At 43.3% G+C, this 23349-nt stretch overlaps 1 protein-coding gene across 3 annotated transcripts in view; it reads right to left on the reverse strand.

Moving 5' to 3' along the window:
- The window catches only part of FBLN2 (fibulin 2), a 220039-nt gene that overhangs the window by 64291 nt on the left and 132399 nt on the right, over positions 1-23349 (reverse strand). For all 3 annotated transcript variants that reach the window (XM_029050874.2, XM_029050875.2, XM_039910184.1), the window contains 3 exons: positions 15546-15657; positions 11676-11805; positions 11183-11369 (listed from right to left, as the gene is read on the reverse strand). In XM_029050874.2, the coding sequence (XP_028906707.1) occupies positions 11183-11369; positions 11676-11805; positions 15546-15657 (429 nt within the window). The remainder of the gene's footprint in view (positions 1-11182; positions 11370-11675; positions 11806-15545; positions 15658-23349) is intronic.

Below are 23349 nucleotides of genomic sequence, written 5' to 3' on the forward strand. Positions count from 1 at the left end.
CAACTCAACATTCTGTCCCTGGGGTCTGTGGTGAACGAGCATTTAGAGTAATTAATAGAATGTGCTTGATCAATACTATTTATACTGTTCAATGTACTATACACATTAAACAATATAGTACTTGAACTTATTGTTTTGTAAGTTTGTTTTTAGTCAATTGGTGGATTATTTTCTTTTCTTTCCTGGAGGTTCTGATATTTTGGATAGAAAAGCAGCATGGCCTAGGGGATAGAATACAGGCCTGGGAGTCAGAAGGACCTGGATTCTAATCCTGGCTCTGCCACTTGTCTGCTGTTTGACCATGGGCAAGTAGCTTCATTTTTCCATGCCTCAAGTACTTCATCTGTAAAATTGGGATTAAGACTGTGAGGCCCTAATGAACATGGACTGTGTCCAACCTAATTAGCTGTATCTTACCCCATCACTTAGTAAATGCCTGGCATATAGTAAGTGCTTAACAAATACCATTAACAAAATCACTCATTCCCCCTCAGAGATGTGCATATTTTAGTTTGTTTTTTTTTCCCCAGTGTTTGCTCAAGTGGGCTTTCAAGCATCTAATTAAGTATGAAGTGCTTGGGTATGGTTGTAGAAGCTTAGGGCTAGAAGGAATCTTGAGAGAGCAACCTTACCATCAGTTTTAAAGCACTCAATCAGCTCACCCCCACCTATCTTACTTTGCTGATTCCTTACTACAGCCCAGCCCACACACTTCACTTCTGTAGCAGCACCTTGCTCACTGTACCTCAATCACATCTATCTTGCTGCCAACTCTTGCCCACGTTTTCCCTTTGACCTGACACCCACTCCGCTTCCATATCTGACAGACCACCACTCTCCCTCCCTTCAAAGTCTTATTAAAATCACATTTCCTCTAAGCCCTCTTTCCCCCTAATCCCTTCTGTGTTGCCAGTGCAACTGGATCTGTACCCATTAGACATTTGATATTCACCCCACCCTCAGCCCCACAGCACTTCATTCATTCATTCAATTGCATTTATTAAGTGCTTACTGTGTGCAGAACACTGTACTAAGCACTTGGGAGAGTACACTATAACAATCAACATATTCCCTGCCCATAACGAGCTTACAGTCCAGAGGAGGAGATGGACATTAATATAAATAAATTACAGTTATGTATATAAATCTTGTGGGGCTGGGAAGGGGGATGAATAAAGCAAGCATGTCAGGGTGATGCAGAAGGGAGTGGGAGATGAGGAAAGGAGGGCTTAGTCAGGGAAGACCTCTTGGAGCCATGTCCTCCCGCAGTCCTGGAATGCCCTCCCTCCTCACCTCAGCCAAACTAATTCTCTTCCCCTCTTCAAAACCCTTCTTAAAGCTCACCTCCTCCAAGAGGCCTTCCCAGACTGAGCTCCCCTTTTCCCTCTGCTCCCTCTAGCCCCCCACCTCTCTGCAGCTAAACCCTCTTCTCCCCCCTTTCCCTCTACTCCTCACCCTCTCCCGTCCCATCCCCTCACCACTGTACTTGTCTGCTCAACTGTATATATCTTCTTCACCCTATTTATTTTGTTTAATGAGATGTACATCACCCTGATTCTATTTAGTTGCTATTGTTTTAATGAGATGTTCTTCCCCTTGACTCTATTTATTGCCATTGTTCTTGTCTGTCTGTCTCCCCCGATTAGACTGTAAGCCCATCAATGGGCAGGGACTGTCTCTGTTGCCGATTTGTACATTCCAAGTGCTTAGTACAGTGCTCTGCCTATAGTAAGCGGTCAATAAATACTATTGAATGAATGAATGAGAGCCTTCAATAAGGCTTTGAATGTGGGGAGAGTAATTGTCTGTTGGATTTGAGGAGGGAGGGTGTTCCAGGCCAGAAGCAGGACATGGGTGAGGGGTCAACAGTGAGATAGATAAGATTAAGGCACAGGGAGTGGTTGGCATTAGAGGACTGAAGTATGTGGGCTGGGTTGTAGTAGGAGAGTAGTGGGTGAACAGTGAGATAGATAAGATTAAGGCACAAGGAGTGGTTGGCATTAGAGGACTGAAGTATGTGGGCTGGGTTGTAGTAGGAGAGTAGTGGGTGAGGTGGGAGGAAGGGGCAAGGTGATGGAGTGCTTTAAAGCCAATGGTGAGGAGTTTTTGTTTGATGAGGCGGTGAATGGGCAATCACTGGAGTTTCTTGAGGAGTGGGGAAACATGCTCTGAATGCTTTGTATTGGATTGAACATGTGGGTTGAATGAGAGAGAGGGGAGCCAAGGAAAACGTCAAGGTTACGAACTTGTGAGACAGAAAGGATGGTTGTGCTGTTTATAGTGATTATGAACCTATCCCAATTTATTTATATTGTGTCTCCCCCTCTAGATTGTAAGCTCCTTGTGGGCAGGGAACATGTCTACTCTGTTGTGCTGTACTCTCCCAAGCATTTAGTACAGTGCTTTTGCCCACAGTAAGTGCTCAATAAAATGCCACTGATTGATCTAGGCCTTCTCCATGTCTCCACTTGGGACCATCCCTAAACCACAAAAAAGAACTTTCTGACTGACACACTTGTTCTCTTGGGATCATGAGAGAAGAAAAACAGCTGCTTAACATGAATGTCCAAATTTCTTTAGGTGTCTGGAGGAGATTTTTGACAGGTGAATAAGACAGAAATGGAGTCTAGCCCAGAAAGAAGAAGAGCAAGATATGTGGATATCCAACCTCTGTTCTAATCACATTGCCAAGAGGAGCAGCCTCAGGATTGACCATATGATGCCTGCTGAAGTCTCTAACGGTGCAATTTTCTACCCCTATGGGACTTGTAATTGGAGGGAATTGGAATATTATCTTGAGCTGACTCTGGCTCACCCTTGGACATCCTAATCTGACTCTGAAAACCACTCAAAGTTGTGAATGGACCAAAACTTCAGAGAGCTGCATACCTGCACTTCCCCAAGCTGACCTGCAGCCCCCACAGCAAAGTGCAGATCAGGTGGGGCAATTCGTGTCATGATGCGGGTTTGGGTTGGGCGCAGGAGAGTTGGGTTGGTGCTGGGTTGACTGACATGGAAACAACTGTTGCTGTCATTATCAGGATACCTGGGGGAAGTACTGGCCAGGACCAAGCTATGGCCTGCCCTGAGGCTGCCCTTGTTCTTTCTCTTTTTGTCTTTTCTCCTCTTCTGCCCAGCAACATCTCCTCTCATCCCCTTCTGCCTCTGCCCTGGCCCTCACCACTCTGCCCTAAAGACATTGGCAGGGAATGCATCTAACAAGTCTGTTGAATTGTACTCTCCCAAGCATTTAGTTTAATGCTCTGCACACAGTAAGTGCTCAATAAATATGATTGATTGGGAGGATAATAGGGCAGCCACCTGTGAACCCTTCTCCCCATAATATGCAGTAGAGACCAGTAATTTACCTTGTCTGACCCACAGGCAGGGGGTATTGACTACAAAGTCCCAGGTAAGGGAACTTTTTATTTTACAGGTCAGAGGAGTAGTCTGTGGGTGCCAGTCAAATACAGGTGAGTTCAGGGAACAAGTTTCAACCAACAATTGAGAAGAGTGGTTCTGCTCTGACTAAAGGGTAACAATTGACTTGGCTCTCCCAGCTATGTTAAATATGAAAGTAGAGCACTAGAGTAAGAAGGACATAGAAATGGAGGATGTGTGACATGCAGGATCTGTGAGTAAATGTTCTTTAAAGAAATGTTATTGAATAAATTCTCGGTTTGATTTATTGGGTACTAAGGAGCCAAATCGTCATGTGGAGCTTGGGCTCACATTTCCACTGCGGTATTTCACTCAGGGCACAATCTTTTCACAGAGAGGCATACTCTAGCATTATTAGTATTACTGAAATGATTCACAGCTGTGTAGATTTAGTCCTCTGCAGAACTTTACAGTGTGCTTCTCATAGGATTGGGTTTATAGAGGGGCCCAAAAAAGGGATCCCCTCTGCCCTTTTGCAACTCGAGGCAATGTTTCCATCAGAAATGTTCAGTCACTTAGAAAGTGTGGTGCATATAACCTCTCCCAACAACCCAGAGGAGGGAAGGTTAAAATTGACTTCAAGTCACCTGAGGGTCTCAAAAGCTCATTGTAGCAGCTCCTTTAATCTTCCTTAATCTTCTAACTGCCCAGAAGAACAATCGCCAGCCCTAAGGCATTCAGGATTATGGTATCCCTTTCCCAAGAGGATCCTTGTTTGGAGAACTTCAATTACATCTACTTAACCATGGAGAGGAGAGTTTACAAAACTGGCCAAATGCAAACAATTTCTCTAGGGATTGACCAAATAATTAACAATGCACTCCAGCAAAGAAAGGAAGGGGCATTTCCTAAACTAAGGAGAGGTGTTTTAGCAAGCCTGTGCAGGGAACATGTCTACCAACTCTGTTGTACTGTACTCTCCCAAATGCTTAGTATAGTGGTCTGCACACAGTAAGTGCTCAGTAAATACAATTGATGATGGGAAGCAACATGGCTTAGTGGAAAAAGCACGGGCTTAGGAGTCAGAGGTCATGGGTTCTAATCCGACCCCGCCACTTGTCAGCTGTGTGACTTTGGGCAAGTCACTTAACTTCTCTGTGCCTCAGTTACCTCATCTGTAAAATGGAGATTAATATCATGAGTGCCACGTGGAACAACCTGATTACCTTGTATCTACCCCAGTGCTTAGAACAGTGCTTGGCACATAGTAAGCGCCAAATACCATCATTATTATTAAGCCTGGGTGCAAAGGAAAAGCAGGTAATGAACTTTCACAGCAGGTAAATCAGGCTGGAATTTGGAAAAAATAATTGAATCTAATGCTTTGCAGCAAGAGAAATTTAGGTTAACCATAAGGAAGGGCTTTCTGACAGGGAGTTTTAGATAAACTCCTTACCATTGGTTTTGGAGCACTCAGTCAGATAGCCCTACAGCCCAGCCTGCACACTTTGCTCTTCGAGCTCCAGCTTAATCTCTGGGCCCATTCTCATCTAATGTGTGCCTCCCCCTCTAGACTGTAAGCTTGTTGTTGACAGGGAATTATCTACCAACTCTGTTGTAATGTACTATCTGAAACACTCAGTGAATACTATTGATGATAATGGTTGATAGTGATGATGATGAGATATCAGAATGAACTTCCAAGGGAGGCCCAGGAAATCTTCTCTAGTATTCACTAAGAACATGATGGACCTCATCTATTCAAGACTGCCTAGGGACAGTATTACCTCAAATCATTTGAGTGGACTGAGTCCTTTAAAACTACCAGCCTGTAAGGTGAAGCAATATAAAAGGGCCACTTTACTACTGAAATAGAGGAGTTGGTTTATGACTTGCTGGACTTCCAATTCAAAGGGACTTCTGGAATTTTGAACAGGCCTTTGGAGCAAATCTTGGCCATGTCAAATGCTGTTCCAAGCATCTGGGAACCAGAAAGAACTGCAGTTGTTGGAATGGACTGGGCCATTGTTCCCGAGTGGCTGCACAGTACACAGCAGTTCTGAGAGTCATTCATTCTTCTGCTGAGGCAACCTGTAGAGCTTAGAAAATGTGCCGGAACACACTTTATCTGCTGTTTGGTTATTGAAAATTCCTTGCTGAAACTTCTCTTTCAAGTTTCACACCCTTTCTTTGTTCAGGAACATAACGTCTTCATTGCATTCCACTGAAGGTTTGACAACTTAAAAAGTGGATGCAGGTAGACATGCACTCCAGTTAGGTGTGAGGTCAATCTGGGCAGGAAAGTGAGCTCCTGGTATGCTTATTACAGCCAGACAGGTAGCACAATCTTGGGAGCAACAGAAAATAAAGCAAATTGTCTTGATTTCATTGTTTGTCAAGGCTAAACCTAGGGCATGGTGAATGGGGGGAATTACTTTGAGCCCTATACTTTGGGGGCATCTCTCCTGGTTTGAGCAATAGTGCAGGACTGTAATTGTGTTGTACTCTCCCAAGCCCTTAGCACAGGGTTCTCCATACTGTAAGCACTCAATAAATATGACTGATTGACTAAATTAGCTAGTGGGAACCTGGCTTGGTCCTGGGGATGGGAGAGAGGGGAGCAGAAGGGAAGCAATTTAAGAAGCAGAACTACTACCCTGGTAGGTATTTCTTACTCTACTGTATTTTCCCAAGTGCTTAGTACAGTGCTCTGCACAGAGTACATTTCGTTGATTATCTGACTCTCCTAGAGTAATTATCTACCCACCTCAAATCAAGGTAGAAGTGATGACCCCACCCTAGGAACTCTGCCCCAGGCCCCTTTGCCTCATAGGGATGATGCTGTTCTTTTAAGAGTATAGCTGGGGAGAGGCAGGTAAAGCCTTAATTAAGGTCACATGTCCTCCAGAAGGCCTTCCCCTATTAAACCCTGTTTTCTCTGGACCCCTCTCCCTTCTGCATTGTCTGTGTAATTGAATCTGTGACCACTGGGTACTCTAGAGACTGTAAGCTCATTGTGGGCAGGGACCCTGTCTGTTGTACTCTCCCAAGCACCTAGTACAATGCTCTTACTTGGCTGTAAGCAGTCAACAAACATCATTGGTGATAACGAATAGAGAGAGACTGTAGCTGATTTATTCTGTGAGGGTTGGTAAATACTTATTACAAAGTTGACCCAGTGGATACTTAAAAGATATCTCAGCTTTTTTTTGTATATTAATAATGATGCCATTAAATGCTTACTCTGTGCTATGCAGTAGAGCAGAGACAAGGTTATCAGATTGAGTACAGTCCCTGTCCCACATGGGATTCACAATCTATTTTATCCCCATTTTACAGATGAGGAAACTGAAGCTAAGTGACTTGTCCATGGCCCCAAATCTAGCCAATGGCAGAGCGGGGACTAAAACTTAGGTTTCCTGACTTCCAGTCCATGCTTTTTCCACTAGGCCATGAATCAGGAGACTACCAATAAGAGACAGATATGTGATTGCAGAACATTAACCTCATATTGTCCATAATGACCTCATAAAGCTTTCACTGACAATGACCACAGTTCCTTGAATTAGGTAAGGAATCCAAATCAATCATATTTACTGAGTACTTATTGTGTACAGAGCACTCTACTAAGCACTTGGGAGAGTACAATATACCAGAGTTGCTAGACACATTCCCTGTCCACAACAAGCTTTCAGTCTAAAGGAGGAGACAACATTAATGATAATGATGGTATTTGTTAAGTGCTTACTATGTGTCAAGCACTGTCTTAAACGCTGGGGTAGATACAAGCTAATCAACTTGGACAGTCCCTGTCTCACATGGGGCTCACAGTCTTAATTCCCATTTTACATATGAGGTAACTGAGGCACAGAGAAGTTAAGTGACTTGCCCAAGGTCACACAGCAGACAAGTGGTTTAGCCAAGATTAGAACCCTCTGACTGCCAGGCCAGTGCTCTATACACTAGATCATGCTACTATCTGTAAATAAATAAATTACAGGTATGTCCATAAGTGCTGTGGAGCTGAGGGAAGGGTGAATCCAAGTGCAAAGGAGATGCAGAAGGGAGTAGGAGAAGAGGAAATGAGGGCTTAGTTGGGGAAGGCCTCTTGTTGGACATGTTTTTTTTAATAAAGCTTTGAAGGTGGGCAGACTGTTAGATATAAAGAGGGAGGGTCTTCCAGGCTAGAAGCAGGGCACGGGTGAGAGGTCGGCAATGGGATAGGTGAGATTGAGGTACAGTGAATAGGTTAGCATTAGAGGAGCGAAGTGTATGGGCTGGAATGTAGTAAGAAATCAGGGAGGTAAGGTAGGAGGGGGCAAGGTGATTGAGTGCTTTAAAGCTTATGGTAGTGAGTTTCTGTTTGAAGCAGGGGTTGATGGGTAACCACTGGAGGTTCTTGAAGAGCAGGCAAACAAGGACTCAATGTTTTTGTAGAAAAACGATCCAGGCAGCAGAGTGAAGTATGGACTGGAGTGGGGAGAAACAGGAGGTATTACGAGTGATACAGTAATCAAGGCGGGATAGGATAAGTTCTTGGATTAATAAGGTAGCAGTTTGGATGGAGAGGAAAGGACAGATTTTAATGATGTTGTGGCTGTTGAACCAATAGAATTTGGTGACAATGACTATGTGGGTTGAATGAGAGAGATGAGTCCAGGATAATGTGAAAGTTATGGGCTTGTGAGACAGGATGGTGGTGCCATCTACAGTGATGAGAAAGTTAAGGGGAGGACAAGATTTTGGTGGGAAGATGAGGAGTTGTTTTGGACATGTTTAAGGTGTTGGCAGGGCATCTTAATAAAGATGTCCTAGATGCAGGAGGAAATGCGACACTGCAGAGAAGGAGAGAGATTGGAACTGGAGATGTAGATTTGGGAATCATCCACCTAGTTGAAGGCAAGGGAGCGAATCAGTTCTCCAAGAGAGTGGGTGTCAATGGAGAATAGAATGGGACCCAGAATTGAGCCTTGAGGAACTCCCACAGTTAAGGGGTGGGAGGCAGAGGAGAAGTCCATCAAAGAGTCTGAGAGGAGTGGTCAGAGAAATTGGAAGAGGACCAAGAGAGGAGAGTGTGTTAACAATGTTTCCAGGAGAAGTGGCTGGTTGTCAGGCAGCTGAGAAATCAAGGAGAATTAGGATGGAGTAGAGGCTGTTAGATTTGGCAAGAAGGAGATCATTGGGCACCTTTGAGAAGGCAGTTTCTGTGGAATGAAGGGGGTGGAAGCCAGATTGGAGAGGGTTAAGGAGAGAACTGGAGGAGAGGGTCTGGAGACAGCAGGTGTAGACAACTCACGTGAGGAGTTTGGAGAGGAATGGTAGGACGGAGATGGTAGGAAGGGAGATAGAATGGTAACTGGAGGGAGCCACAGGGTTTGCAAGGTTTTTTTTTTTTAAGGATCGGGGAGACATGAGCAGGTTTGAAAGCAGTGGGGAAAAAGCCATTGGAAAGTAAAGTGTTGAAGATGGTACTTAGGAAGGGAAGAAGGGATGGGGCAAGTGGTTTGATAAGGTGCAAAGGGATGGGTTCAGGGGCATAGGTTGGGGGGTGAATTTTGAGATGAGGCAGGAGATCTCTTCTTGAGGTACTGCTGGGAAAGATGGGAGAGTTGAAGGGGCAGGAAGAGGGAGGGACTGGAGAGGAGCAGGGAAGATTTTATGGAGATCACACCTAATGGTTTTATTTTATCAATAAAGTACATGGCCAGGTCATTAGGGGCAAGACATGAGGGAGGTAGAGGGACAGAGGGTTTGAGGAGGAAGTTAAATATCTGAAACAAGCAAAGGAAGCAGTCTGTGGAGGTGGTCCAGAGCTGTGGGTTAGTGGTATGAGATCAGTGAAGGAATTCCTAATATTCCAACCTGTGAAATGGGGATAACATACAGGAAAACTGGGGGGTTTACTCCCCAGATCATGTTCCCTCTCTCAAGCAAACCTTCCTATTATCCCTTGCTCTTTTCTCTCCCACCTCCAACCACTATTCATGCCATTTCCCATGACTGGAACACACTCCCCACCACTCAGGGTCACCAAAACATCTCTCTCCCCTTCTTCAAAGCCCTGCTAAAAAGCCACCTTCTCCAGGAGGCACCCTTTCAGACACCTCACTACTTTAATGTGCTTATTTTCTAGTTTATTCATTTCTGGAGAAGCAGCATGGCTGAGTGAAGAGAATAGAGATTAGAAAGACCTGGGTTTTAATCCTGACTCCATCACATGTCTGCTGTGTGACCTTGTGTAAATCATATAACTTCTCTGGGCCTCAATTAACTTGTTTGTAAAATGGGGATTAATAATCTCGGTATTTGTTAAGCCCTTACTATGTGCAGAGCACTGTTCTAAGCGCTGGGGTAGATACAGGGTAATCAGGTGTCCCACATGAGGCTCACAGTTAATCCCCATTTTACAGATGAGGTAACTGAGGCACAGAGACGTTAAGTGACTTGCCCACAGTCACACAGCTGCCAAGTGGCAGAGCCGGGAGTCAAACCCATGACCTCTGACTGTGGGACCCGGGGTGTGTTCAACCCGATTAACTTATCTACCCCAGTGCTTAGAAAAGGTCTAGGTACATAGCACTTAGCAAGTACCATTATTATTATTATTATTATTATTAACAATTCTGTAGGGCTTTGAAGGTGAGGAAGGAAGAAGGTTGGTAGATTTGAGGGGAGATGATATTTTATGCAGGGATAAAGACATGAGAAGTGGGTCAGAGATGGGAGAGTTATGAGTGAAGTGCACTTAGGACATTTTCTGGGGAGGAACAAAGAGCATGAGCTGGAAGGTAGCAGAAGTGGACAGGTAAGAAGGCAGCCAATGATAGAAAATCTTGAAGCTAGTGTTTAGGAGCGTTCATTTTATGCGAGAAGAAATGGGAATAATTCAGTGTTGCTGAGGTGGGGCAGTTGATGTATTCTGATTAGCTCTTTGGAAAGATGATAGGTGCAGCTGATTATAGGCTAGATGGGAAACAGGAGGCACTTTGAGGTAGGGAGACCAGTATGAAGGCTATTTCAGTAGTCCAATCAGGAGATGATGATTATGGTGGTGGTGGTGGTAAAAGAGGAGAAGATGGGAAGATTGGTGAAATAGTCTAGAGGAACGTCAACAGGATTTAGACACAGATTGAATAGGAGAGGCAAATGACAGAGGGGAGCCCAACATGGCACCAAATTTTTAAGCAGGGACGATGATAGTGCTGGTGGAAGAAAGTTAGGGTCAGTGGAGGGTTTAGAAGAGAAGATGAGGAATCCCCTTTTTTGACAAACTCTAGTTTAAGGTGCTGGAGCGGAGGGGGAGTCCATCTAAGTAGAGATGGAGATATTAGACCATAAATCAGGTGAGTGGGTTAGAGCTGGAGGTATAGATTTGGGGGACATTTGCATAGGCATGGTATCTGAAACTGGGTGAGCAAATGAGCTCTAAAAATTGAGCACACAGAATTAAACCTTGCAAGACACCCACAGTTAAAAGAAAAGTGAGAAAGGGAAGAAGTGTGAAGATCTATCTATATATCACGAAGCAACCGAAGGGGACATGGCAGCTTTCTGCAACCAGGGGTAGGTCAATAAGGGTGGGTATAGGGGTAGGAGCAAGTGCTTCTAAGAGGTGCAAAGGGATGGGGGTCTAAGTCCTAGGTTAACAGAGCCCAGAAATGAAGACTCTTTAAACAATATTCTCCCTTATCACAACATTACAGTGGCTTTCACATTCTCACTTCTGGATAGGTCTGGGCCTGCAAGTGATGAATTCAACTTAACTGGGATTGGAAGCATACAGGAATTGGCCATCACCTACCTTTCTGTGGAGTCACAGTGGGCAGGGGCTCAGAGTGCCGTTTGATTTCTGGAACAAAGAGATGATCCTCACCCTCACAACAGGAGAGCATCACGTGGTTGCATGGATAGCCAAGATTTGGATTGGACTCACAGATCTGGCCCTCACTCTTGACTTTTAGTCCCAGGGCACAACAGTCACAGCATTGCTGTAAAAAAGACAGCCCCATTAATCTTGTTACCTTCCCCAGGGAGGAATCCCTATGCCCAAGGGGGATTGTGCAGCAGATAGCTTTCTCCTTGACCAAGACAAATGAGGATATATGGGATGAATATTAACTGATGATGATGAATGGTATATTCATTGCAATCTTCTCCTTTACCTCTTCATTGCATTGTACTGTTTTCCTAAATGCAAGCATGCTGGGATTTTTCTATAACCTTGATAAGAGCTTCTGAAACAAAGGGCAATAAGGGGAACAAAAAACAATTTGGAGAAGCGACAAAGATCTTACCTTGTACAGAGACACTCCACAGGTGTCATTCTCCTCAGGTCCACAGAGGTCACCTTCCTTGGCACCAATCATACCAGCAACACAGCTTTTTTCCTTTAAATAAGAGACACAACACTGCTTCTGAGCCACTCTGTGGGGAAAGACAAAAATTTGTATCAGAAGCCACTCAATTTGCTGAAGAAAATAGGTAAATACAGATAAAGAGTCACAAGGCCAGAAGCAGGGTGGCCTAGAGGATAGAGCACAGGCCTGGGAGTCAGAAGGATTTGGGTTCTAATCCAGGATTTGCCATATGCCTCCTGTTTTACCTTGAGCACATCACAACTTCTCTGGGCCTCAGTTACCTTATCTGTAAAATAGGGATTAAGATTGTGAGCACATGTGGGACAGGGACTGTGTCCAACCTGATTTGCTTTTATCCACCACAGAGCTTGGAACAGTGCTTGGCACATAGTAAGTACTTAATTACCACAATTATCATTTTTATTAGGTCATGTAAATTCAGAGACAAACAAGGATGCAGATTGATGATGATTTCCACTTGATTCATATGCAAGAGGAGATCATCTTTGGCTTAAATTCACCAAGGCAATTGGCTCTTCAAAGTGGACAGTGGGAAACACCTATTAGAGTCAGCAAAGCCTAAACATAGCATTCATTGCTAATGTGAAATGATCTCCTTTATAATGATAAAACCTTTAACAGAGTTTTCTATTGGCCCTGACAACACATGGTATACTTAGCTACAGGTTTTTTTAAATGGTTTTTGTTAAGTGCTTACAATGTGCCAGGCTCCACTCTAAACTCTGGGGTAGATACAAAATAATCACATTGGATGCATGGGGCTCACAGTCTTAATCCCCATTTTACGGATGAGATAACTGAGAGACAGAGAAGTGAATTGACTTGTCCAAGGTCATACAACAGACAAGTGGCAGAGCTGGGATTAGAACCCAGGTCTTTCTGTCTCCCAGCCCAGTGCTCTATCCACTAGACCATGCTGCTTCTGAGAGACTTTCATTTTAAGAACTCCATAAACCAAGTTCCTGAAATTGGTTGCTTTGGTTTCATTAGAAAGAGGTTTAACAGATCTTTGATGATTAATACTAAACACGTTAAGCAACCCTTTCAGAAAACCAACTCCCTCTCATTTCTCAGACAAGGGTATGTTTGGGGGCTGGTTTTCTCCGACAGTTCTCATTACTTCTGATGGTGAAAACTATTAGAAAACATTTAAAGTCTCACCCAGCAAGAGACCTTGCCGAGTGGGGATGCCGATAACACTGACAGGCTGGGGCCTGTTTATGTGAGGGAATCAGTGATTTAAAACAGGACCGAGGAAAAGAGGGCGTTATTCTTTCATGTTTCAGGAATGTGCATTTCCCTGAAGAGAGGGCCACAGAGAAGAAAACAAGATGTTGGTTTGGGAGGAAAATAGAGAGTTCCCTGGGCTGTCATTTCACGGTGACAGCCAGCCAAGGATGGCTGACTTTCCTTCAATAAAAGGTTGGGGGCGTCTAAGAGTCTCAAATTCTTTCCTCATGATGAGGCACCTACAATCCAACAGGATTGAAACAGTCTTTGAATATCAGGGTAAAACCTTCTTTGGACTGTGCCCAGAAGTCTCCAGAACTTTGAATTTTGTTGGGCAAATGTCCTGTCGGATATAAAATTGAACTCTGTAGATTTAGGGCAGAGTTTTCAGCACATTGGGGCCCCACCTTCTTTCTTCCTATGAGAGTGGGGCACAGAGTTTGGAAATCATTAAGGCAATTCTGAGCCAGAGAATGATTACACATTCTCAAAGCTTTGAACGCCATCTCCTCTCTGTTCCCGCAAAGCCTTTCTTCCTATTCTTTAATTGGGTGGAAATTTATGAGGGCGGAAGAATCCCAGCCCAACCAAGGAAGAGCTTTCCGTTACGCAGTGGCTTTCTCTCTTCTCCTATATATTTATTCCCCTTCGCCCCCAACCCCTGCCTCCACCCATTTTGCTCTGGATTCAGAACTATACTCTCTAGAGCATTTTATCTCTCCAATTTCTAGGTTGCAAGAGAGGCAGAAACATATCCAGAGCTAAAGGAAAAAGCATCATCACTAACACTTGGAATTTTTTTAAGTGATTTGATCCTGGATGACTGGAAGTAGGAGGGGGAGACTCACCAGTGGTATAGCAAGTTGTGAAAATGCCATGTATGCCCAGCCTAGTCCCCTTCTGATCCCACCCCTCCACTGGACACTCCAAGGCCAGGGATGTTGAAAATTCAGTGGACTGATAAACATGGTTGGGGTCAGGATTTGGAGAGCCTACTTGCAAGGCTGCTTTACTAAAAAAAAAAATGAGTTCAATTATCAGCAATGCTCAGTATTCTGCTAGTGTACCTGAAGATGAAATGAGAGAAAGAAATTAGCCCTTGGTTTCCAACACTCAGCAGTCATGGCTGCCCAGAATAATCCTAGCACTGTGATTGGAAAAATGTTTTTCAGAAGCCACCTGTTTCTTAATGATGCTAATGGTGTCTGAGTTGTTGGCCTGCTAATGCTCATGGGATTGGTGAATAGTAGTGCTTTCTCTAGCAATTTAGCATGGAAAGATCATGTTGGGTTCTCATGAAGGTCATGTAATTTGACTGAGACTTCATCTAATTGACTGGTACTGCCTGTTCCACCTATCCTCTAGTCTGTGAACTCACTGTAGACAGGCAAAGTGTCTACCAACTCTGTGGTACTGTACTCTCCCAGTGCTTAGTACAGTGCTCTACAACAGTAAGAGCTCAATAAACACCCTTGATTGAGTGAGTCCCTCTCCAGGTCACCTGGGCCCTGGAAAATGCCCACAGGCCAACCATGGGGGTGCCAGAGTGTGGAGAGAGGGCTGAGGAGAGAAAAAGGATGGAATGCTGTCTGTCATTTAGCATGGGCAGGTTGATTTTCAGAATTCCCTGGGTAAGTGTGGAGATGGGTTTTAAAAAAAAAAGATTAGGGATCTAGAAATATTAGTGTTATCAACATGGTGCAACACCTGATAAAATTAACTTGGCACTTAGGTAGATCTAAATAAAATTTTTGACCAGAAAATTTTCTTTACAAAGATGCTAATCATGAGCCCTAAAAACTTCTACCACCCTGGACTTCCTTTCCACTCCCAACCAAACACATACACAGCCACACAACTGAATTAAAATTGAGGGGCACTGAAACAGCAAGTAAATTGGAAAAGGAGCAGAGGGTAGCGGGGCAGGGAGTGCCTGGCAGGTCAGGGGCTCACCCAATGCAAGTCTGTTGTTCCACCTTCAGACTAAATTTCAAAATCTAAAACGTTGCCGGAAACTCCTTCAAGTTTAAGACCAATGAGCAGTCCCATTACACTGGTAAGACTGTGGTCTGTCTGGTCTAATATTCTGTCTCTGCCTGGCAACAGAATGTTCTTGGAGGGACTGTGTGATAACTGAATTCTGGCAGAGCATGTTGGAAAAAAAAAAGTCATGTGGAAAAGGAAAAAGAAAAGAACCATGTACTCACAAGTAATAAGTCACCTGGGCCTATGTTAGCCCCGAAAGGTTTGGCTCCCAAAATGGGAAAATAGAGGAAAAAGAACTGAGGTGACTTAAAAAAAAATCAACAATGGATTTCAAAATATAGGAGTACCACCTTAGAATAAGCTCTCTCATCATAAGCATCCTTATTATATTAACTCCTAAAACCCACGGTGTAATTTGTCAAGTGTACTGGGGCCCCCTGCAAATTAGTCCCTTTGATTTTGTTACAAGAAGAGGTGTTACACAGTACAGCCATGGAATTACAAGAACCTGCTCAAGAACCTGATTTGAAAACCCAAACTGGGCAGGCTTGAAGAGGGCCCCTTCCCCACCTGCACACTTTGCTGTCAGTGCCTCTCACGGGAAGCTTTGTGCATTCATCGTTGTCGATTGCCCACTGCTGCCCGGCTGCACAGCATGTCTCAATCAGGTCCTTGGTGGAACCTGCAAAAGGAACATAGGCAAAATGAGGGAATGTGGATGCAATCTCAGAGAACCTGCAGCCAATGATTGTGGCATAGTTGCCTTTCCTGGTGCTCAGGAGGATTTAATATGGCCCAGTGGGATTTCTTCTAAAAACCAATTCACAAAAAAGGCAATTCTAAAGCTCATATAGAGAACTGATTCCATAACCTAAAGAGCCCTGTTCTCAGTATCAGCCCCCGGCAAAAGCAAACACCCAGGGAGAACTGCAGAAAGCAAAACTGCTTCGGCTGCAAACTCTACAGGATGAGAAATCTGTTCATATTGCTAAAGCCAGTCACGGGATGACTACAAATAGGCACTCACACTTGTGTACACACATACATGCAAATACACAATGAAAAAGGCAGAAGGAGCAGGTAATGGATTGGAGAGAAGCTAAAGAAGGCCAGAGAGGGGAGAAAGAAAGAAGCAGGGAGAGCAACCAAATAGCAAAACGTACTTGAAACCATTTTCTCCTTTGGAATCATAAGAGCTTTAGTGGTAAATTGGAAATCAGAATAGTCCCGTGTTTTTACATGCTCAGATTTCCACCCAAGGCTCAAGGAATTGTAGTCAAATGATTCATTCCCCAACTGTTGATATATATCCACAGATTGGTCAAGAATAATTTTGGCAACTGGCCGAAATAAGAGACATAAGTTACTTTGCTGTTATTGTTTAGGAATGTGATTCTGGAATATAATCTGGCAAAGGGCCCTGGGCAAACCCCCTCCAAATCTTGGGATAGAGACATTCTGTTATTAAACCTTACTGAGCAGATGTAGCAAACTTACATAGTGCAGATGTAAACTCTCCTTCTTCATGAACAGTAGTGCTCTGTGGCCCACTGACTATTGGTGACAATCCTTCTTGTCTATAGGACCTGCTATCTCCAGAAATCTCCTTTTCACCCATGTGAGCAGGTTTTACCTTTAAACTTGCCTGCTTTTCCTGGCTCTCTTACCACCTTCAGTATCTATATCTCCCTTCAGTTCTGGGGTCTCCCGTTTTCCCCTATTTTATCAACCCTACATAAGTGGCACTGAATTGAATGCCAGGCCGAGCTGGTGTTGGAGACTTGTAGAAATATCATACTCCTTTTTTCACCTCAAAACAATGTTCCCTTGAAAAGGTGTTTTCCTGTAACTTCAGGCACAGGACAGTGAAATTTTTCACAAGAATGATACAATATAGAAGGTGAAGTTTCTACCAACCAGTGCCCAAGGAGTATCCCCCAAGCTTCACACCCTAAATCTCTCCAAATTTACCAAGATTTGCCAGCCAGTTACTCAGGGATGTAGTCAAATGTACATGAAGATTTTTCAACAGCACATGGGGATTTAGCATTAAAATTCCATCTACCCTCCTGCAACATTTAAACCCTTAAAACCCTTGACATGTTATCCTAGACTTGAGTTTCTAAACTAAATCAGATCTTGTTCTACCTTCAATCCTATTCTCTTCACCTCCCTCAGATGCATTAGTCGAACCATGTGACACTGGAAGAGAGTGGTAGAAAAACTGTGGAGGTGTTTTTTGCTCTACCATGTGTTGAGAAAAAAGCTTTCTTTGCTTTTGTCCTGAATGCAGACCTGTAGGAGCTAACTGCTATGGAAGAACTCTAAATAATTAGGAACAACGAGCAGGGTCTTTGAATTTTGGTTTAATAGTCCTTTATGTGTGGTTTGAAAACCAGATGATAACTATTTTGTTTTTTATTTCTATCATTTGCCTATCCTGTTCCTTGTGGCTTCTATCAACTCCCAATTCTGGGTTTCTGATCTCTATTTCCAACTCTTCCCCATACTGAAACCTGAAAGCCTCTGTGTGTGTCTCTGTCTGTCTCTGTCTCTCCCCCCAACACACACACCCAAAGTAACATTACCTCCATGAGGGACTCCTCTGTGTGTGTGTGTGTGTGTTTGCTGTGTTGTGACCTTGACTGGTATCAGCCTGTGATTTACACAACATATTCTTTTGAAATGAGGAGGCAGAGTTTGTTGGGCATGCCAACTCTCTGATGGCGACTATGTGGAGCTTAGAAGGGCATAGGATTCATTCTCTAAGGATTAGTGTTTGTCTTGGCCCTGCACTTTTTCTTGGCAGTGGACATTAATTGAAATGCCACCTACTCAAACAGACTGACAAAAGTGAAATGACTTTGGGGAAAGGATGATAGGACAGAATAAAGGGAAGGGGTGGGAGGGTAAGAGGGCATGCTAAGAATTTATAAGAGGAGTACTGTTCTCATGGGGGGAGCAATGCCAAGCCAAATGATTTTCCTATTGAAAGAATAATGATTTTTCTCAGAGCTGACAGGCATTCATAGGGCAGGGTCAGAGTCCCAGTCGTTCATCTCTCCAGGGCACCAGGCTCTAAGCCAAGTGATCCTAAGGATGTAGACCACCAAGGCAGAGTTTGATCCCACAACCCAAGGAGCCAACCCCATACAATGTCTAAGAACCCATCTATGCCAGATGCAGCATCTGTGGCTCCATTCAGGTTGGGCCTGTTCACTCCTGCATTCACCCCAAGGTCATCAATACAGCAGAAAAACAGCATCTTCCTGAGACTGAGAACAAGTCAATGTGGCCAAATTCCATTTCTAACTCCTTTTGTTTTTCCTTTGGCACCTTTGCTTATTAAAGTGTCTAAGACGGACTCCAACAAGTCTGGTTTCTGTTAGCACATTCAGATTGAATCCCCAAGTTTAGCTGAAAGCAATTCCAAGGCCATTTTTGACTTTCTCTCAGAAGAAGAATCCACCAGTCACATTTCATTATTACAATGGAAGGAGGAGGGAGAGGAAACATTAATCTGGTCACTTATCCTATCCCGCCTTTATTACTTTATTGGCCTCCTTGCTGAACTCCCTGCCTCCTGTCTTCCCCTACTCCAGTCCATACTTCACTCAACTGCCAGATCATTTTTCTACAAAAACATTCAGGCCATATTTCCCCACTCCTCAAGAAGCTCCAGTGGTTGCCCATCTACCTCTACATCAAACATTGGTTTTCAAGCATTCAATCACCTTGCCCCCTCCTACATCACCTCACTACTCTCCTACTACAACCCATTCTGCACACTTCACTCCTCTAATGCTAACCTTCTCACTGTACCTCGATCTTGTCTATCTCGCCACCAACCTCTCACCCCCGACTTCTTACCCATGCCTTGCTTCTGGTCTTGAACGCTCTCCCTCCTCCTATCTCTTCTTCCACTCAGTTCTGTGTTGCCCTGACTTGCTCCCTTTATTCATCCCGCCCCACCCCCAACTCCTGCCTGCCCCACAGCACTTATATACATATCTGTAATTTATTTATGTTAATGTCTGTCTCCATGGCAGGCAGGGAATGTCTGTTTATTGTTGTATTGTACTCTCCCTAGAGCTTAGTACAGTGCTCTGTACATAATAAACACTCAATTAATGTGATTGACTGACTGACTGATTGAGGAGACAAAGCCAAGAAAATGAATTAGTTGGATTTAGTTACCAGGGTCCTAGTCAACTGCTTCCTTCCATGAACTATCACCCATAACTCTTGGAGTCTTGTATTGTCTCATACCATCGAGTAGTCTCTGATCAATAGCAATGTCATGGACACATCTCTCTCAGAACGCCCCACCTCCATTTGCAATCGTTGTGGTAGTGCATCCTAGGGACCTTTATTTTTTTGTTAATAGACAAAAGATAGGTTTGGCTAAGCAGCGTTTGCAATGTTTTATGCTAGTTGAAACAAAACTTCATAAGAATCTAAGACTCTGAATAACTCATAGCCTGATGACTGGAAGGGGGACTAGGGGTGACAATATAGCCTCAACTCCTGATGGGATTCTACACCTGCCTACCCAACTCTACAAGATGGGAAATAAAAGACCAAAACTTGGAGAAAGAAACTGAACTTGTTAAGCAAGGCCAAGTGTCTCAGAGAACTAATAAACAGGAGAGAAGCTCATAATTTTGGTTCCTGAATCCCAGGCTTAACTAACCCTGATTTGCTATGTGGCCATGGCCAGGTGATATATGACCATAAACAGTGCTGTTACTGGGACAAACCAATAATAATAATGGCATTTGTTAATGTGCCAAGCACTATGCTGAGCACTGGAATAGATACAAGATAATCAAGCTGGACACAGTCCCTGTCCCCACATGGGGCTCACAGTCTAAGTAGGAGGGAGAACAGGTATTTAATCCCCATTTTTCAGATGAGGGAACTGAGACACAGAGGGGTTAGGTGACTTACCCAAGATCATACACAACAGGCATGTGGCAGAGACAGGATTAGAATCAAGGTCTTCCAAATGCCAGGCCTGTGGTCTTTCCACTAGGCCATCCTGCTTCCCCCAGTTATCCATCCAGCCCAATGTTCTGTCTCTAACTGTGGCAATATGATGTTTGATGCTTCAAGGAAGCATGTGATGGTTGCCCTCCTGTACATCCAGCTTAATAGTTAGGGATGTGCCACTTAGCAGTATTAACTTTTCCTCCTGGATTCCTACCTTTTCTTCTACTAAAAACATATTGAACCTCCTATCCTGATCAGAATATCCTGTACCTGATCTGAATATCCTGTATCTACCCCAGCACTTAATAAAGTGCTTGGCACATAGTAAGCGCTTAACAAATACCATAGTAGTATTAATTTGTCCAAGCTTCTCTTGAATCCACCAATATTTTTCAGCCTCACAGCTTCCTAAGGGAACAAATTCCATATATATCCCACACAGAATGTGTTTCAATCATATTTATTAGGTGCTTATTGTGTGCAGAGCACTGTAGTAAGTGCTTGGGAGAGTACATTACAGAGCCACCTTCAAACTTCAATGGGTACCCTTCTCATTTTGGTGTTGTGCAATCTCATGAATAATTTGTCCAAACCATAGTTTTGTGAACTTCCTCATCTAATAAATGGGGGTAACGTTTAGTGATTGTAAAAATGGTATTTATTTTCCCTCCTTTCCATGATCCTATGAAAAGCAAACTGCTATATGAACAGGTGGGAAAATTCAGTGGAACAAAGGTGCCTTTTCTGGTTTCCCTCTTGCAGCTTTTCACAGAAAAATCAACAATGAAGTCCTATTAAGAAGGCTTCCCTGATTCAGCCCTCTTTTCCCCTGCTCCCTCTCCCTTCTGCATCATATATGCACTTGGATCTGTGAACTTTGGGAATTTGGTATTCACCCCACCTCTCAACCCCACAGCACTTATGCATGTATCTATAAATTATATATTATAAATTATTTATTTATATTATTATCTGTCTTCCCCTCTAGTCTGTAAGGTTGTTGTGGGCAGGAAGCGTGTCTACCAACTCTGTTATATTGTACTTTCCTAAGCGTTTAGTACAGTGGTCTGTACATGGTAAACACTCAAATACCCCTGATTGATTTATTGATTGATATTACCAAAAGTGCCCCAGCTCTTGATTTTAAGTTGGGAGTTAATCGTCATTGAAGTTGGCAGATGTGTATGTTAATTTAATATTAAAACACACTGCAATCCATCCAATCACTGATCTTTTATAACCAAACTTCCAGATTTGTCTTATAAAGTCTTCAGTGTTTGTCCAGGTAGGAACAAAGACCAGAATATTCTAGGGAATTTAGTTGTGACCAGCCTCAAAGGGAGAATGGCCCTACATGTCCAGTTTGGAATCTCATGACCATTATTTACTATAATATGTATTTTGTTCTTGGACTGAAGCTATCAAATTAAGATGTGACAACTAAACCCTGAAGGGGATAGAACATTTTCATCTATGTGGTGCAAGACCTTTGAAACTACCCTAATTTCTAACTAGCTTAATGTTTCTCTCCTTTCACCTTTCAAACCATTAAATGGCTGATTTAAAAGCTGACATCCATTTAACACCAGTAAAACTGCCTCATTTGCCAGTAATACAGTCATACATATTTATCAGTTGTTATACACCTCTGATCCTTCAGATGGCAATTTAAGGAGACTCCTTAGCTGTGAGTTACTCTTTCTGAAGCAGACTTTCTGTGCTGGAAGAGCTGATTTCTGTCAACCTCAACTCCATCACATCTCCGTGCTGGCTTTCAAAGTGCTAACTCATATCCAGCAATTACCTGATTTCATCTTAATGAAGCTATGAACTGGCCCTCCATTTTGGCACCTCCTCACACTTTCATGCTCAGTCATTTAGAAATGCACATTTGACTAATGCTGTTAAAGAAACACTTGTATCCTTCCTGAGCTTTATAACTAAAACGCAAATTTCAAATATGGACACCCTAATTCCCCTCTCCAATGATGCAGTATGGTGTAGTGGAGAGGGCACAGACCTGGGGGTCAGAAGGTCATGAGTTCTAATCCTGGCTTTGCCACTTGCTTGCTGTGTGGCCTTGGGCTAGTCACTTTACTTCTCTGTGCCTCAGTTACCTCATCTGTAAAATGGGGATTAAGACTGTGAGCCCCAAGTGGGACAGGGACTTTGTCTAACCCGATCTGCTTGTATCCACCCCAGTGCTTAGGACAGTGCTTGGCACATAGTAAGCGCTTAACAAATACCAAAATTATTATTATGTAATAGTTCATTGTGTTGGCAGGCCAGTAATAGCTCCCATAACAAGAATTCTGATGTTTAAAGGAAAAGAAGCCCTTGCATGAGGAGGGAAGGAAAGCTGAGAGAAAAAGAGAGAGAGCCCAAGCAAGAGAGAGCATGTGCAAGAGTGAGTGAACGTGATAGTGAAAGACAGTAAGATAGAGAGGAAGAAAACACACCAAAATTACCTTAACCTCTTTCCCCCAAATGAAGATTGGGATTTTCAAAACATTTTTGTAGGTGCTATACCTTTAAAGAACATATCCAGTGATTCTTAATGGACTATTCCATGTTACTAACAATAAATCCAAAGAATAGCAAAGGGCCATCCAGTCCACCCATGGAGCTGACTGTTAAACTGCTGGCTAATGAAGACACATGCAAGCCACTTTGCAACAAAATTGAAGCAGACCTTCTAAGATATCTGCCTTTACCAATGTGACCAATTTTGTGTCTCTACAGGAAACTCTCTTACTGTCTAGCCGGTAGCCCTTTCTTGCTATCATCAAGCAATTATGAAGATCAGCAGTAAAGCTCACTGGAGGAAGAGAGCCTTGAAACTGGCAAATAACCTTAGAGGGTTGTGATCAGCAGGGGAAATGGACCAGAGAAAAATTGCCAGAACTAATGCACGGAAGTAAGAGTTGTGGTGGGTGGGGAAGGGGGAAAGTGACTCTTTGCAAAGCCATTACCTGAGGGACAGGCATTTATTACAAGATTTCTTTAAGTTATGTTGATCAACTATTAATGCTGTCTTTTTGTCAGGCAAAACTAAAGGATTATTTGTCATGTATTAAGACTTAAGCTTCTTGGGGGTAGGGGTCATGTCTACCAATTCTATAGCACTGTACTTTCCCAAGCGCTTAGTATACTGCTCTGCACCCAGTAAGTGCTCAATAAGCACCATTGTTTTATGGATTTTGCTAAAACTAAACCACCTCATTGAATTACAATGTTAAACTATAATTAAAAGCTGGTTAGGATCACTCATCTTTAGAGTGGGTGTGAGCAGAGTGTGTGAGACTTACATCCATTAGGGCCAAGCAGGGAAAGGGAAAAAAAACCTTCAAGTTTAATATAAGATAATCCAATCTCTTACAGG

Source organism: Ornithorhynchus anatinus, chromosome X1 (assembly GCF_004115215.2).
Source record: "Ornithorhynchus anatinus isolate Pmale09 chromosome X1, mOrnAna1.pri.v4, whole genome shotgun sequence".
Lineage (NCBI taxonomy): Eukaryota > Metazoa > Chordata > Mammalia > Monotremata > Ornithorhynchidae > Ornithorhynchus > Ornithorhynchus anatinus.